General features: G+C 32.4%; 1 protein-coding gene across 1 annotated transcript in view; it reads right to left on the reverse strand.

The window, feature by feature from the left end:
* Positions 15,448-18,524, reverse strand: part of LOC18589394 — a 6,843-nt gene continuing 3,766 nt past the window's right edge. The window contains exons 2-4 of the mRNA XM_018126836.1: positions 18,318-18,462; positions 18,035-18,211; positions 15,448-16,038 (exon numbers count right to left, since the gene is read on the reverse strand). Of these exons, the coding sequence (XP_017982325.1) occupies positions 18,099-18,211; positions 18,318-18,462 (258 nt within the window). The 3' untranslated portion in view covers positions 15,448-16,038; positions 18,035-18,098. The remainder of the gene's footprint in view (positions 16,039-18,034; positions 18,212-18,317; positions 18,463-18,524) is intronic.

Genomic DNA, 18,524 nt, shown 5'->3' on the forward strand with positions numbered 1-18,524 from the left:
CCGATCTGGAATTATTCGTCGAATTTGCGAAAAGGCGAGTTTCTCGGATAATTCCTTAGGTGAGAGAATATCCCGAGTCCCACCAGTATGATGGGCGGATTCGGAAAATATCCTCGATAAAAAGGTTATTCGTCCGGCATTTTTATCTCACGCCATGCATTTCATCTCGCCACCCATTTGCATTCCATTTCAGGTTAAATAGGAGATAAAATAAAAAATAATAATTAAGGAAATCTAGTGAAATTAAAAATTAAAGCCCAATAGGATAATAAAAAAAATGGTACCGTTCATGAAACGGGCGTCCGAGGGGTGCTAATCCTTCCCCGGGCGTAACCGTACTCCCGAACCTAGATCCAGAAAATTGTAGACCGGTTTAAGGTTTTTTTCGGTGGGCTTAAAATTAATTTAAGTTTTCATCAATTAGAATCGAGTCAATAGGTAGCCAATCACACCTAGTAAAAAAAAGATTGGTGGCGACTCATAATTTTAACCTGGTTTTAGAGTTTTCACTCACGTCTAGCGGTCGGGTTCCCGGACCCGCACGTTACGACACATAGGTCATTAGGTGGCTTGCACTAAGGCACACAATACAACATATAATCACATGCATTTTGGTTCTCTAACCTAGGCTCATTCATTTAGGCAATCATATACACATAATTTCTATTCTAGTACCATGGTAGCGCCTTTATTAAGAAGTTATGCATCACATGCATTTTAAATTAACCCACTCATAATAACAATTGGAGGTGTGCCCACAACCAAGCTCTAATTCTCAGCCTCCAACCGTCTTTCAGCTCACAAATGAGTTGATTATCTCCAACTTCTCCTTAAACACATTAAAACATTACAAAAATATTTATTTCCTAGCTTTTGAAAATATCCAACATTTCAAAAATAAAAAATTCAATATATAAGCTCAATCCTTCAAAAACTGAGCTAAATCTTAACTTTGTATACTATGTGGCTCAAATCTTAGCTCTAAATCCTCAACAAACTCAAGGAAGAAAAATCTCACCAAAGCTCGACCAAATTGAATCTAAGTTATTTGTCAATTAAATTGAAAATTAATAAGTTAAAAGGCATAATCTTACCTTAATAACACTTTCTCAAGCTCTGTTTCGCTCCAAATTTCTTTAAAGATTAGCTTGAGAAGTTAAGGTTTCAGGGGTTTTAGAGAGATAAAGTTTGGTTTTTGTTAAAATGGCTCAAATGGCTCGAAACCCCTTTTTATATTTACGTTTACGGGGTGATCTATTGATAAATGGGAGGCATCTATCGATAGATCCCTTTAAAAATTTTAGGCATTGACCTTTATCTATCGATAGATTCCTCGAATCTATTGATAGATTGTGCCGTAGCCCTCTTTCTACTTTTCCCCGTTTGGCCATCAATCGATAGATGATTCTTACTTTAGTTTCCATTAATTTTGTATAGCTATTATCTATCAATAGATTCCACGAATCTATTGATAGTTTCTGGGCCTCTTTGCTTTGCAAGGTTCTCGAGTGGTCATCTATCGATAGTTAAAAAGATCTGTTGATAGATATTCATCTAACTTGTCTTTCCAAATCCTTCCATCTTGCATTTATTGATAGATATAGAACATTTATCAATAGATCATACCCAGATTTTTCATTTTCACTTTCTTAAAGCCCCAAACTCATTCTTAAGGCTTCCAATTCATTTTCTTTCCATCAAAACACCTTAAATCATTCATTTTACATGAGATCCTTCATACATGGACTCAAATAATGATCAAAGTATTAAACTTTAAGATCCACCAATTATGTTCATAAGATTCTGTCTAAGTATCATTAGGCATACTTTCTATATACTTAACATATTTAATCTATCATTAAATTCCTAAGGCACAATATATTTCATAAATCATTCTCAATTTACTTAGTTCATATTGAAAATCGGGAGTGTTACAAGTACAGGCAAAAGGTTTTTTTAGGACACGATAATCTCAAGAATTAAATGAACATGAAAAGTTATTTTTGTTGTTGCTTCATCTAGAATTGCATTGTTATTGTTACCTAGAAGGAGAACGACAAATTCCATATTCAAAATTTCTTTAAACATTGACGAATGCTCGACATGTGAAATAAAACGAGGTACACAGCTTGCTGGTTTAATTCAAAATTCTAATCTTATTGTTTAGGATGAAGCTCTTATGATACATAGGTATTGTTTTGAAGTTTTGGATAAAACCTTACAAGATATACTTACTGATCATGGTTGTGAAACTATGGAGACGCTTTTTGGTGGGAAAACAATACTGTTATGAGGAGATTTCTAAAAAATTTTACCTGTTGTGGAGTTTGGAACAAAGTTAAAAATTCTCAATGCAATCTATAAGTCAATCAATGCTATGGAAATATTGCCACATCTATCAATTGACAACAAACATGAGACTTTTACAATCTCATGTCGATGAACAGACCAGGTTTTAAATTTCAACTTTTACTCAGTGGTTGTAGATGTAGAAGATGGTAAAATTAGAACTACTAGCTACAATCCTAAACAGGAATTATGTTGGATTCGAATACCAAAAGTTTTGTTGGTATCGTACACTGAAAATCCAATATAGACTATTGTGTTTGCTGTGTATGATAACCTTTACAACAATTTTACAGATTTAGATTATTTAAAACAAAGGTCAATAATCACTCATTACTATGAAAGTGTGGATTTGATAAACTTATAACTTCTTGATCTTCATTCATTATAATGAAATTGTGGATTTGATAAACTCATAACTTCTTTATCTTATTCTAGGTACATTAAAGGCCTATTATAGCATTAATCAAATATCAAAAGATTCAAATTATTCTACAGAACATGAATTGTTATATTCAAAAGAATTCTTAAACTCGCTTAATTTTCTTGATATTTCTAATCATAAACTCTATTAGCTGTGAGTTATATTTTGTTTTGATTTGACAAAAGTTACATGATATCTTAGTTTTAATGTCAAGCATTTAAAATTGTCTCAATAATGTTTTTCATACCCTAAAATCACACATTTGTTTAAAAAGCATGCATGATTAGAAAATATCACAAAAGCTTTGAAATAATGAATCTTTAGCTGAGAAAATGTAGAGCAAACATGCCTTGAATTAATATTTGATTATAGGAACAAGGCAAGGAAGAAATAACTAAAAAGAGGGGCCAAAAAGTCAAGGAATCTTGAAAACATAAGTCAAGAGTCAACCTTAGAAAAACTCAAGTCGATCCAATAGTAGAATGGTTGAAGAACAAATAAAGAATTGTGAAACAGAGAAGACATAGTCGACCCTGAAGCAGATTGTGTTAACTCCATATGTTTTCGATGATAACAAAACATTCCTTATTCATTAATGTCTAACTTTACTATTTAAGTGTGCAGGATATAGTTTAATTCCCCTAACAAATTTGTTAATTAAGGGCAAGTCAAGATGCTTACTAAATTTAAAGATGAGTTAATTAGTTAAAGTAAGGGAGAATAAAAGGGCTAGTAAAAATAGAATCTCATTAACTGATTAATGTGCCTTAACCAGTTAAGGCACAATTGGGCATTAGGTAAAAGCAAGACAAAAAAGCCTTAATCGGTTAGCACCAACCTTAACTAACTAATGAGGTGCTTGAGGTTGAAAATAGAGTCATGTTAATCGATTAAGGAGTTTGGTTAATTGGTTAGAGCACAAGGCCTTAGTACTTTTATGCACCAAAATCAAATTTGAAATAAAGTTGACCGTTGAATGGAGCTAAAATGGAGAAATTCAAAATTCGAAGTTTATCTAACGGATTAAAGCTGATTTTAATTAGTTGAGATTGAAGGAAGTGAAGCCTTAACCAATTAAAGGAAGACTGCTGTATACAGAAAAGTGAAGACAAAAGGTTATAATCAGTTAGAGCTCCCTCTAATCAGTTAATGCAGTGAACAAAGTTGCTAGACAATGCAAGGCAAAGAAGGTGTAATCAATTAAAGCTTGTTCGTAACAGTTAACAAAACTTTATTTGCCTATTTGAATTTAAACATTAGAGGACAAAATAACAGCTAGAATGACATCAGAGTTGTTCTTAATGGCTAAAAACTGTCTTAAACAGCAAAATCTAACTCCTCAAGTATAAATTGAAGCTACAATGGTCAAAGAAGCGAGAGAGATGTTACCAAGAGTGATTTTGAGCTTTGAAAACCAAAAACCTTCTCTTTACATTTGTATTCCATTCCTATCTTTGTGAAAGTGTTTGTGCTAAAGCTTGTACAACTTAGATTAATTAAGTGATCATTTATACCTCTTTTATCTTCTATTTCTTGTTTATTTAAAGTGTGCGAGACACTTTGAAGGGTAGTCTAAGTTAAGGTAAGCTTAAGACTTATTGTAAAAGGGTTAGAGCTTGGATTAGAAGCTTACCTTGTAAAAGCTTGTGGAAGCTGATAATTTTACTAATTTTATTGAAGTTGGGTTAAAAATCCTTGATTGTGAAGATCAAGGTAGTGGATGTAGGTCAGGTGGATTGAACCATTATAAATATTGTATTTTGTCCACTTATCTTAACCTTTCTTTACTTGGTGTTCACTAACCTTCACAAGTTCTCAACCATCCATTTTAACACTTCCAAACGGATTTTAAATTTCAAAAGCTACCCTAAAAAATATTTAAATAGTATAATTCACCCTCATTCTAGCACTCATTTTGAGACCAACAGGTGGTATTAGAAACCTAACCCTTTGATTTAAGGCTTAACATTCTTAGGGGATACCCAATGGCTGCATAAAACATAAATGTGGCAGAAGGATAATCCACAAATTGGCTTTCTCTATTTGATGGATCGAACTTCTAATATTGAAGCACTAAAATCTCAATTTACATTAGAGATAGATTATGAGATATGGGATGTTCTCACAAATGGTCTTTAAACTCCCACTAGCGCAAATCTGATCACGGTGAGAAAATGCTTAAATCTAAGGAAGAGTGGACTGAGGCTAAAATGAGAAAAGTCTAAATAAATTTCAAAGCCCTCAACACTATTAATTGTGCCTTACCTCTTGTTGAATTCAATAAAATTTCTAGCTGTACCACAACCAAGGAAATTTAGGAAAAGCTTAAGATTATTCATGAGGGGACCTCTCAAGTTAAGGAGCCTAAAATCACCTTTCTCACCCACAATTGTGAAATGTTCAAAATAGAATTTGGTGAAGACATAACTTCAATGTATGACCGATTCACCAACATAGTCAATAAGCTTTATCAACTAGGAAAAGTCATACCTGAACATGAGCTAGTAAAAAAGCTTTTTAAAAGTCTACCAAAAAGCTGAAAGCCAAAAGTGATAGCAATTCAAAAAGCCAAAGATCTTAATGTCATCACCCTAGATGAGATATGTGGCTTACTCATCACATATGAGCAAGAGATGAAGGAAGAAGATGGAGAGGAAAAGAAGGAAACAAAAGAAGAGATAAAAGTAAAAGTCAACCTTTGTTTGATGGCAAAAAATGAAGACCTTGAGGTAATTTCTAATTTATCTCAAATCTCATATTATGAATTTCAAGATGAGTATGATTGTTTATATGCTAAATTTGAGAAATTAACTATAAAGTATAAGGTTTTGAAAAAGAAAACTTTATCTTTAGAATATGAATTAAAAAAGATTAAATGTGATTTCAAATCTATCATTTATCAAAGAAATATTTTTCAAATTGAGTTAAAGCATTCCAAAACAAATTTTGAATATTTGAAGTTGGATCTAGAGAATAAAAATGAGATGTTGCAATAGGCATTAGATGAGAATGTTACTCTCAAAGCTTAAATGGAAGAGAATTCAAAAGAAAAATTGAAAAAAGAAGAGAAACCAAAGAGAAATGTTGTTTTGAGAAAGAAAAATGATATCTTCATTCCATTGTTATGCTTGTGATAATAAAAGTCATCTCTCTTATGATTGTTATCATCGGGTAATAACCTCCCTAAAACTAAAATGGTTTACGTAGGTTTTGATGTGCTTATTAACCTCTAAGGACCAATCAAAGTATGGGTACTTTTGAAAAAGAAATAAAAACATGTTTTGTAGGTTGAGCAAGAGCAAAAGGAACAATGTTTGAAAGCTCAACCAAAGTAGAAGTAGCCTTGGTACTTGGATAGTGGCTATTTAAAGCATATGACCAGAAATAAAAATTTATTTATCAAGCTTGATAGAAAGACAAGTGGTAGTGTTTTTTTTGGTTACAACTCCGAAGCTATCAGCCAAAGAATTGCAACAATTGATAACACTTTTCAAACTATAATCAAGCATGGTTTATTTGTTGAAAGTCTAAAGAAAAACTTGTTAAGAATTAGTCAACTTTGTGATAGAGGATTTAGATTTTGCTCTAATTGTCATGTATGCCATGTGATTGACATTGACACTAACAAAGTTGTATTCATTGGCATAAGATTTGAAGATTCTTAAGTGATTTTTCTTGATTAAATTAATACTCAAAATAAATTTTATCTTGTGGCCAATGATGTGTATGATAATTGGTTGTGGCACAGAAGATTAGGACATGCTAGCATGGACACCTTTTCAGAGATTTTAAGAAAAGATTTGGATATTGAATTATCAAAGATTTCTTTTTAAAATGATAAAGTTTGTGATGCATGTTAATTTGGAAAACAAGTAAAAAGTTCTTTTAAATCAAAGAAAGTGATTTCAACTTCTAGACCATTTGAACTATTTCACATTGATTTGTTTGAATTTATTGATGTCACTAGTTTGAGAGGCAAGTCATATGGCTTTATTATTGTTGATGATTATTCTAGACATAATTAGGTATACTTTTTTGCTCACAAAGATGATGCATTACCTTCTCTTGTTAAACATTGTAAGAAAGTACATTTTTAAATGGTTTTATTCAATAAGAAGTATATGTTGAGCAACCCCCTGGTTTTGAAGTTTTTGAAAAGATTGATCATGTTTATAAATTGTATAAAGCATTACATGGATTTAAGCAAGCTACTAGAGCTTTGTGTGAAAAGCTTTCAAAATTTTTTATTAAAAGGGATTTTCTAAGGGGAGTGTAGATAGTACACTCTTTATTAAGAAAAGCAAAAATGATTTACTTGTTATTCAAATATATGTGGATGATATAGTTTTTAGTACTATGAATGAAGAATTTTGTGAGAATTTTACTAAGGAAATCCAAGGAGAATTTGAAATGAGTATGATGGGAGAGTTAAAATTCTTCCTTGGTTTACAAATCAAGCAATGTGAGAATGGAATATTTATCAACCAAGAGAAATTTACAAAAATAGTTTTAAAGAAATTTAACGAGTTGAATATAAAATCAATTGGAACTCCTATGAGTCATTCCATAAAGCTTGACAAAGATGATAAAGGAAAAGATGTGGACCAAAAACTCTATAAAGGTATGATTAATTCACTTCTTTGCTTAACTGCAAGTAGACCTGATATTTTGTTTAGTATTTGCCTATGTGCAAGATTCCAATCATGTCCCAAGGAAACACATTTAACCGCAATGAAGAGGATTTTTAGATATCTCTTGGATACTCAAGATTTATGCCTATGGTATCCAAAAAGATCTTCTTTTAATCTTCTGGACTATTCTAATGCCGATTTTGCTGGCAGCAAAATCGATCAGAAAAGCACTAGTGGTACTTGTCAAATCCTTGGAAACATGCTTGTATTGTGGTCTTCAAAGAAACAAAATTCTATTGCTCTATCAATTGTTGAAGCTGAATATATCTCACTAGGTAGTTGTGCATAAATATTATCGATTAGGCAACAACTAAATGATTTTGAAATGGCTATGCATAAAGTTCCTACATATTGTGACAACATGAGTGCCATAAATATCTCCAAAAATCCTGTCCAACATTCAAGAACTAAGCACATAGAAATTAGACATCATTTCATTAGAGATCATGTGCTTAATGGAGATATTAAAATAGAATTTGTAGATACCCTACATCAACTAGCTGATATTATCACAAAACCATTAAATGAAACCCAGTTTTGTAAAACTAGAGAGAATTAGAAATGCTAGATTTTAATGAAGCCGAACTAAGCTGAATTGAATATGTTTTTGATGATATACAACATGATGCTTGTGTTTATCTCTTGGTTTAATTGATTAAGGAATCCTTTAGTTAGTTAAAGAGAACATAGAAGGTAAATAAGACCTATATTAATCAATTAAGAACTCCCTTAATCAATTAGAGCAATTATGTGTAAAAAGGTTAAACTAAGTCAATAAGGTATTAATCGATTAAAAGCCCCTTTAACCAGTCAAAGCTGGCCTGTTACTACAAACAAAAATACTCTAATCAGTTAAGGCTCACTCTAATCGAGTAGAGCACCTTACTCAATGGAAAAACTGATGCACAAAAAAATTTCAACAAAAAATAAATAAATAGTGGGAAGTACGGGAAACCTCCCACTTAAAATATGGGTTAACCATTTATTAAACCCTCTACCAAAGACTCTTCAGTTACTTATAAAAAACCCACCCACCAAAAATCAAAACCTCAAAAAAATTCCAAACTCTCTAAAATCCAACCATTTCCTCCTTAACTCTCTGAAACCCGACAAACCCTAAATCCATTCCATTAGAAAACCCATAGCTAGAACTTCCTTCACACACAAGGTTTCTGACAAAGGAAAAGAGAAAAAGGTGGTTGATGATTCCCTTCCCATTCTATCGAAGAAAAAGAGAAAAATCACTCAAGGTTCTTTAGTCGACAAAAAAAAAAGAAAGTCAAAGGAAAACGTATGGGAAAATAAAAGGGACTATTGCAGCAGAGGTCTCCATCTGAAACGTAAAACCTCAACCTCTCAATTTAGAAGCAAGTGTCATGTTGATAGGTTTAAAAAGATAGAAAATGAAACTATCTCTTGTAGGAAATTTTTTGATTGGCCAAGCTTTGATGAAGTGTTTGTTATTAATGTTGGTCCTAAATAAATGTGTTAGAGGGGGGGTGAATAACATTTTTTGGTTTTTGACAAGATGAGGAACTAATTTAAAAGCAATAAAAGTAAAAATAGAGTAGACAATGTGCAGGAATTTAGAGTGGTTCGGTCCAAGACCTACATCCACTACCTTGATTATTCAACCAAGGATTTTTCAAATTAATCCACTATGAACAGATGAAATTCACAAGCTTTCACCAAGCTTTACAATGACTTTTACCAAGCTTAGCCAAAACCTTTCACAATAGTTTTTACCGAGATCAACTAAAACCCAACATTTAACTTTTCAAGGCTAAGTTAGAACCTATACTCAATCAAGCAATCCTCGCTTGAATCAATTACTTAGAGTGACTCGCTCACTCTAAAGATACAAAGAGAAAAGTAAAAAGAGTGTACCTATGATCACAAGGTTGATATAAGTGGTACAAATGAAGTGCATATCATAATTACAATGGATAGAAGTTGAGTGTAGTAAATGAGCAGCAGGTGTTTTCTAGTTTTTTAGTTCTTTTGTGTGTTCTTGGAAGCCTTCAATGCATTTCTAGCCGTTGGAACCCTCTTTTATACTTGAAAAATCAGCTCTGATGTGAGTTAGATAGTTTTTTACTATTGAGAACAGTTTGGTAGCAATTCTGACCGTTAATCTATCTTCTAGTGCACAATTCAAAATTTCTAGCAGAATGTTCTTAGTCAACTAGCCGATATCTTAGTCGACTAAGTCATCTTTGTCTTCTGATCCTAGTTTCTGGCAGTGTGCACTTAGTCGACTAACTCATTCCTTGATTGACTAAGTTGGTTCTGTTTTTCAATACTCATCAGCCCGTCAATTTTTTATTTAAATCTTAACTGACTAACTCTTCATTAATCGACTAAAGGGCTTCTGTCTTGTTGATCAATTGTGGCTTCCTTAATCTTAAGCTCTTTGATATGTGCATTTGAATGATTGATTAATTGTTTGTATACAATTTTTGTCCTGCACACTCAAGTAGAAATATTAGACACAAATGAATAGAAATATTTTATTATCATCAAAAACTAATATAGCCAATAGTTAAGAGTGATCTACTAAAATATTTTGATGAATTAAAGCTAAAAGATAGAGTACCTTTGGAGATAGGGCATATAATCCCAGACTAATTAAGGAATTCTATTCTAATGTAGACTTGAATAAGAATAAAACTTGTTGTTTCCAATCAAAACTTCTCCTACTTGTGTCCTTTGTGAAATATATTATGTGTGTTTCTGCATTCAACAAATGGATGACTTATCACACGATGGTAATCACAATACCGTGGATTGGACTTCTCTTCTACCATTGGTGGTCTCGATATGTAAGGCAAATTTATTTATCCATCTGAAATCCATTCTTGAAAGAGCACCCTTACTCTGTCAAGAAGAATTGAGAATGAAGAAGGTGCAATAATCCTTCATCTTGTCTTCTTTTGAAGTTGTCACGTCTTGGCTTCAGGTTTTCTTGAGGACCTCTTTTTTCTTTACTTCCTTCTTGGATTGCATTCCCAGTTGGCATGTTCTTTCTATTGAAATGATTAGCTCATTTTTACCTAAGAACTGTATTATTGGTCCTTCATGTAGCTTCAACTAAAGTGATAAAAGTAAGAAGAGGTAAGTTTTCCAAATGCACCTTATATTCATCAAACATACCTTGGATCAGACTTTGACCAACTCTTTTTGATCAAGAGAATCTTGTATATCTAGTACATGTTCCTTAAATCATCAGATGTACTCCATAAGATCCTTTCTTGACTTCTGATGTTCTTTTCCCAAATCAATAAGGGTCATATTCTCTTGGGTAGAGAAGAACTTTCCTCTAAACATCCTATACATTTGGTTCCAACAATTAACTTAATGGGGAGTGAGATTAACATACCAAGTGTAAGCTTTCTTAGTGAAGGATTTAGAGAACTCCTTTAACTTTAAGTAGTCGTCCAAGCTTAGGACTCCCAAAGTTTCTACAAATTTTATGACATGCTCCCGAGCATCATCAGTCTTACCATTAAATTTTTTGAATTTTGGACTGGTGTAATCCCTGGGATATGGCTTAGCTACAAGCTTAGCAGGATAGGGTAGTTTCAAGTCATACTTTGAGAAGTTGAGAACTTATTCTTTTGATCGAACGGCTTCTCCAACTTTTCCTTTGTAACAAAGTTTTGAGCACTAGTTGAAAGAGTTACCATAATAGGATTGCCTATAATAGAGGGATTTGTGGTATTGAGGACTGGGTCAATCGTGCTCTCTCCATTTCTCCATTTCCATTTGTATTGTTGGCCACGTTCATGACATTTTCTATTGGCATAAGTAGAGGTTGAAAGGTTATGGCAATTGATAATACAAACTAGGTGATGGTTTCCACCATCCACTTGTTTTCCTTCAGCACTTGCATCTTTTCCTAGGAAGCTTGGAGCATTTTCATAAGCTCTTAGACATATGGGACAGTTGTTTCTTGGTTGTCAAGAGAACTTTCCATATTTTTTGATAAGACATTTTTTGGAAACTTTTTCACTTATTGCAATCACTAATCCTTAGTGGAGTCATCAAAATGTAAACGGCTCTTCTGGTAAGGAGAAAGGATGTGTTGCAACGAATGAAGCGAAATGAATTAAAGGAGGCGAAGAGGAAGATTAGAGTAGTCCTTGAAGCATTCGTGCTTTGGTGGTAGACAGTTAGGAATAAAAAAAGTGGAGAAAGCGATGAAGCACAACTGATGGAAATAGCTAAGTAAAAAGAATAGTTGGAAAAACTTTTAGAGAATTTTGAAGATAATCTCTATTGGGTTTCTAATAATTTCTTATTGCTTTCCAACCTTCAAGGCTCTCATATTTATATTGAATAAGGGTGCTTCTTTAAAAGTAGTTGGGAGAACGTGCTTGTCATGGAAGAACACGTTAAAGAATTACTTATTGGATATGAAGTTCAATCATGAAAGAATGTGATAATTATGGAAGAGCACGTGATTATGGGATATTAAGAGAATGACCATGTAATTGGGTAGTAGGTGTAAGTATTGGATAGTCCAGTAGTGACACTTGATAGTATGCCACGTATACTTTATTGGAAGAAAAAGAGAAAAAGGTAAAGCATATGTACTTCAAGGAAAGGTTAAGAAGAAGTCTTTTTAACTATCTTCATATCTGAGCTACCAAGCTAAGCTCTTTAGAACATTTCAAATGTGAAGATAACTCATGAACCTTGTCACTTGTTCTGAGTTACTATCACTTCCCCGTATAAAATAACTGTTCCATACTTGTTCTTATTCCATAACACAATACTTTAAAAAATAATAGCTAACGAAAATTAGGCATCTACAATACCTTTTTGGTTATGTTCATGACCTTCTCATGTTGGTAACCAATTATTCTCTTTCACGCACGTTTAGATTTATGGATGAATGTAAAGACTTTGTGTTCCAATTTGTCCTCTACACATCTGCTCTCTACCTACTTGATATATAACATTCATTACCTACAAAACGTTATTCTCTACAACAATTTTGGTAATTAAATATACAACATAAGTCTAAGAACAGTTATTGTTAAATTTTGTTTGCAAGACAATATTTGTAATACTACTAATAAATACAGACTAGAACTCAAGATAAAAAATATATTAACTTATCAATACTAAAATATGTTTTCAAATAAATTTTACAATTTTTCTTTAATAATATAAACAATTTTTATAAACTCGACCACTCATGGCAACGCATGAGTCAACCACCTATTGCAGTTAAAAGTCTCTTCAATCTTAAAAAACTTATGCAGAAATATTTTGTTTAATTGTAATTCTATTGTGATGCACATTTTATAGTTGTATTGATTCATAATTGTTGTATTCTATTACATTATTTTTAAATTTATTTTGAAATTAAGTTTAAACAACAATAAAACAGTTATATTTAAGGCCAAGGTCAAGTATAAAAGGATATGACTTTTTAAGACAAGTTAGTCTCAAATTAAATTTAAAGATTATCTATAATTTATATCTAAAATCTAAAATCATCTATATCTATATACAATTTACAATCTATAAAGCTAATTCTTGAATTTTGTGACACGGGTTAAGTGGAACCTACTCAGTCAAAAAAATTACTTAAAATCCAAAATAAATCATAATATCAATTGTTAAGTTAAAGATATTTTAATTTACTTTATTTTTTCTATAACTTTTTTTAAAAAAAATTGACCTACTTCTTCCTTAAAATGATACCCATAAAAAACTTTTTTGGAATTATATATAATTTACAATCGATAAAGCTAATTCTTGAATTTTGTGACACGGGGTTAAGTGGAACCTACTCGGTTGAAAAAATTGCTTAAAATTCAAAATAAATCATAATAAGTTAAAGATATTTTAATTTACTTTATTTTTTATATAATTTTTTTAAAAAAATTGACCTACTTCTTCCTTAAAATGCTACCCATAAATAACTTTTTATTCTTTTCCAAAACACTTTCATGTAGTATAATATTTTATTTTATTTAATCTCTTTATTCAAAATTTAAGATAAAATAGTCAGTTATTACATCATTTTATTCAATTTAATTTCTCTACTCAAAATTTGATTAATTTAATTCATATACTTTAACATTGTGTGTAATTGGATCCATTTGAGACACTTCATCCAAATTAGACGTTAACGATGTTGACATAACATTGATGTGTCAAACAATGCTAACATGACATTGACATATAAGATATAAAAAAAATTATTAAATAAAAAAATTAACCACATTACTTTTTTTTTCTTTTTTTCTTTTCTTCTCACCTTTGTTCAAAATTATGTCGTTTGGATGAGACTATTTAAAATACATTTAGTTTCTTTTTAAATTTTTCCTTATATCTCCCCAAGATCAACCCCCAACCCATATTCCAACCATAGGTGCCTCCACCAGTCACCGATCTTCAGTGGTTAAGAATTCCAACAAAAAATACCACAAAATTCATTTTTCGTCCATTTTTTCTTGATCGAGATTATTTTTTTAAAAAAATTTATCTTGATTTTCCTAAATCTAAAAACGAGCAATCACCAAATAATGGAGTAATACCATTTTTAGTTTTTGTTTGGGTTAGCAAGCAAGTGTACGTGTGATGAAAATATTGCCATTGAACAAGAATGCTTTATGCTTGTAACCTTGAATCTGAGCACAATTGGAATTTTTTGAGCAGTCTGTAACAGATTATGATCAATTTTGCCTTAGACTTCTGGGTTTTTCAAATCAGAGGTAATTTCATTAAAGCAATGTGGGTTTTCCATATGTGGTTTACATGAAAGCATATTACTCACATGTAAGAATATTATATAATTACAACAAACCTATTTTGTTCATTATATTTTGAAATTGGTTTTTTAATTATTTTTATTATAAATATTGATAAGATTAATGCCATTTGTAAAAGGAATGTTAATTGCATTAAATGACTTTCATTAAATAATATATTTTTCTTAATTATAATAGTATTGAATAATTTATAAAAAAAAAATTATTGCCAGATTTCAATTATTTATATTTCAAACTTCATACTTAAAGAAATAATTCCATTTATATATAATTATTATTTAAAAATATGTAAAAAAACATAAGTATTTACATGCAACACACATGACAACAGATACTAATAAAAGAAAAACAATCAAGCATGGTTACATATGATACATTGTCTATGACGTTTAAAAAAATCTAGTTGGAGGAAAGGGTTATGAATTATATATTGTTAAATTCTCAATGTAGTACTTAAAGGGATAATTTTTCCTACATTTTACTTTCCCCAATAGATAGTTATTTCCTATATTTATTTGGGAAATGATCAATTAGTTTTAATTCTGTTAAGCCTAATCAATATTTAACAATGCCTGGTCATGTCCAGTCTATGATAGACTGACTGATAGTAAACTGTGATGATCAAGACAAAATGTAACAGCCCCCTGAAGAATTATTTTAAATAACTTTAAAAGAAAAAAAAAAGAGACTAATTATTTTAAACCATGGGTACTGGCTCCTTAACCACAGCATCAACAACTTCATATTATAATGGAGTTAACAAAGCAGAAGCAAACTAGAGAATTAAACTCCCCATCCAAAACTAGAGAATTGCATCTGTACAACATTTTACTTGCTCTTATTTAAAGTTTAAACAGCCTCTCCCATGATGAATTACATGTGAAGGGTGGCAAGCCTGCATATGCTAAACATAAATAAGATACAAAAAAAATATAAAAAAAATATGGAAGAAAATTAGCAACAGAAAATATTAGATCTCAGTTGGGGAGAAGGGGAAAAAAGCTTGAACTCAAACCTGAAAAAACAACATGCATTCATTACCTAACACAAAAAGTTAGGTATCTACGCTGGCTGATAAGAAATACATATAATCAAATGAATTGAGCTAATACCTGTCTATTGCAAATACAACTGCTAGTAGCATATTTAGGTTTTGCACTAAAAGATGGCAATTTGTTTGCTGCTATGAAGATAATACTAAAAACAATCATAATTTTGATTTTCAAGCTGTTCAGATCATAAATTATGTTTTCAGCTCCTGCAAAAGCACAATATTGCTCTAGAGCTTCATTTGTTCAACCATGCACACAACTTTCACTCTATTTCCTCGGCTCCAAGACACCTAACTGCTTTCAGCATACATTGAGTTTTCACATACAATTGCCAAAAATCAAAGTACTATAGAAATTATCACAACATCACCACCAATAACACCACCCTACCATCCATTAAGTAAAACCAAAATCAAATTTCAAATTGATGTATTTTCAGAAGTTTCAGCCAACCATTGATTGCCTCCACTGGATTGACCAAATTGGGATACTAATTGCCCGCTGAAAAGTTTATTTTTGCTTCTCCAGGACAATTAGAAAACTGTCCATCCATGCATCACCAACCCTCAATTGCCTTTTCCAAACAGATTTCCTAATTGCTTCCTGAAGGTCTGTTGTGTACAGCAAGCAGAAAAACTCCCTATCCATGAATCACTCCCTTCCATGCACCTCAAATACATTGTCTGGATTCACATTGTTTGTTAGTGCCCTGAAAGGTCTCTTGGGCTTTGTTTAGACTAAAATACATATTTCCAAAAAAATACAAGAAAAGAGTTCATAAAATTATAATTTTGGCCTATTATTTTAGATTCAGCATGATAGAAAGGAGAAAAAAAGACATGCATTTATCCAAGGGAGGAACACTAACCCTAGAGCTGACAATTTTGTTATTCCATATATAAAATCAAACACAGCAAATGATTTACAACAGAAATTTATATGTGGAAAAACAAGAAATTCACAGTCAAAACCACAATAACATGCATTTCTATATGGCAAACATAAAAATCGATTTACACAAGTCTAACAACCTTCTGGACCTTGAATAAATTGGTCCTTTAAAAGTCAAGCTCAAGTTGCTTTTCCCACGGATAAGTTAAAAGTTACCAAGAGCTAGTAGCTTGAATCCAAATAACAAAACAATCTAAGCTAGAAGAAAACCTTTACTAAAGAGAGAGCAGTTTGCCATTTGAAGACGGGTTTTAAACAGAAAAGAACAAATCCTATGATGAAAAGCATTGGCAGCAAAATGACAAGACCAACTGAAGAGAGAGAAAGCATTGGAAGAGCCAGTGCTTGATGACTATGGTGCTGCATCCACTGTGAAAAGTGATAAAGAGGAAGGAGAATAAGTTAAGTAACCATGGGCTCAAATATTGGCTGGAGGAAGCTTGCTTTGAAGAGGTGGTCATGCAATAACAACAGATAGATGATGGTATGTGCCAGACAAGATGTCTTTTGGATCTATTTTACAAGGATTGTTTTAGCAGTAGCCTTATCTTAGACACAGTTGTGCAAAGATCCACAAGGAAAGATAAATAAGCAAGTAATAATACAGGATACAAGAGACAACCTTGGTGAATCAGCTGAGGGAGATTTGGAACTTGAAGGGGTAGAATTAACACTATCAAAGCACTTGGATACTTTGTTCTTATACTTTTTATTTTTGTTTCCACAGGCAGCAGGTCTTGGAAGAATGGATGCAATAAACTTTGTTGATGCTTTATATAACCCTTAAACTTCTAAATTTTATATTTGATTGTTTAACCTTGTACATGGTTTAACCCGTTCATGCCTTTCAGTGTTCTGCTTTGCATCTATCAAAGAAAGCTTATAATAGTACTAGATGGACACGTAGCTACAATAGAAAATGAAGTCCTTCACTGAATGAACAATAAAGTCAAGGACTTTGAAGCAAAGAAGTTTGATTTAGAAGAGGAGCCGCTGCTGCTGCTGTAGCAAACGATTCAATTCCCAGCATCTTCAATTTAAGAGGTAAGGATAACAATCTGCCTTGAGGTTTGGTGTCACCAATCTATTGATCAAGAACAAAATAACTAGGATCCAATTCAAGAGGGAGAAGATAACCGTGGTTTGCTCTACTTTTCATTAAGCAAGGCACCGAAAATCTCAATTTTGCAGTTCTCAAAAGTAAGTGTTCTCCCGGAGGTACCTCACTAGTTCTCTCATTTTTAGTCAAGAGATTAGTTCTATGAACAGGCCATCTTTTGAAACATGAATCAATAATGGAAGAAATTAACATTGTTAGAGACACTATATAAACTATCAAAGGTAGCCGTTTTTGTGGATATGACACAATGATGCATCATACAAATGGAACAGGTAAGTTGCCAAACCATTCTAAGGACTAATGGGGATTGAGGCACACACAATCACATGTAGTGGCATGCAAGACATGACATCGACATAAACTCCTATTGATGTCTGTCCACCTAGATAAGTGAAAATAGACCTCATCCTTAGACCTGAAAAGGGCTCTCAGGCATCAAATTTGATTTAAGGCTTTTACGCGTTAACTAGAAAACCAGTGAATAAACAAATCTTTTGTGTTTTCAGATGAATAAATCCATCCCAAAATGTCATAAAAACTTTGGAAGGTCACAAAAACTTTAACCAATAGTGCAACGTATAGGGGCTAAAAACAGCATTATACTTAGCTGTTTTCTATATTTAAATATAACTAAGCCATCAAGTAAAGCACAAAACACTCACCTTAGAGGTAGTATGTTGAGAGAGATGGAAATTGTCCACCATCATCATCACCGCCATCCACGTGTTAAGAAGATTTGTCGCCTGAGTCAATCAAAACTTCCACCTTAACTTCCCCCTCCGCCTGCTGTGGAAATTCCACCTTCACATCCATTCTTGCAACATCTGCATATTCACCATCTACAACCCAAATTCCAAAATTTACTTTCTAATGAAAATAGTTCAACACCCATCTCTTAGAAACCATCAAAGAAATATAAAAAAAGGAAAAAAAAGAATAATTTACCACGGATGAAAAAGGAGAGGCAGGGCCAGCCGCGGCCAGTGGTGAGAGAGAGGGACTCTTCGCGGGTGAGTTGATTGGACAATTGCTCAATAACATCGGCAACTCGCTTGGAACCTTTGGGAGGCAGAGGTGTCACGACCCGAAACTCCCCATCGAGCCCGTGACAACCGCCACGGAGGCCTCGACAGACATTCTTCACCCCGAAAG

Source organism: Theobroma cacao, chromosome 9 (assembly GCF_000208745.1).
Source record: "Theobroma cacao cultivar B97-61/B2 chromosome 9, Criollo_cocoa_genome_V2, whole genome shotgun sequence".
Lineage (NCBI taxonomy): Eukaryota > Viridiplantae > Streptophyta > Magnoliopsida > Malvales > Malvaceae > Theobroma > Theobroma cacao.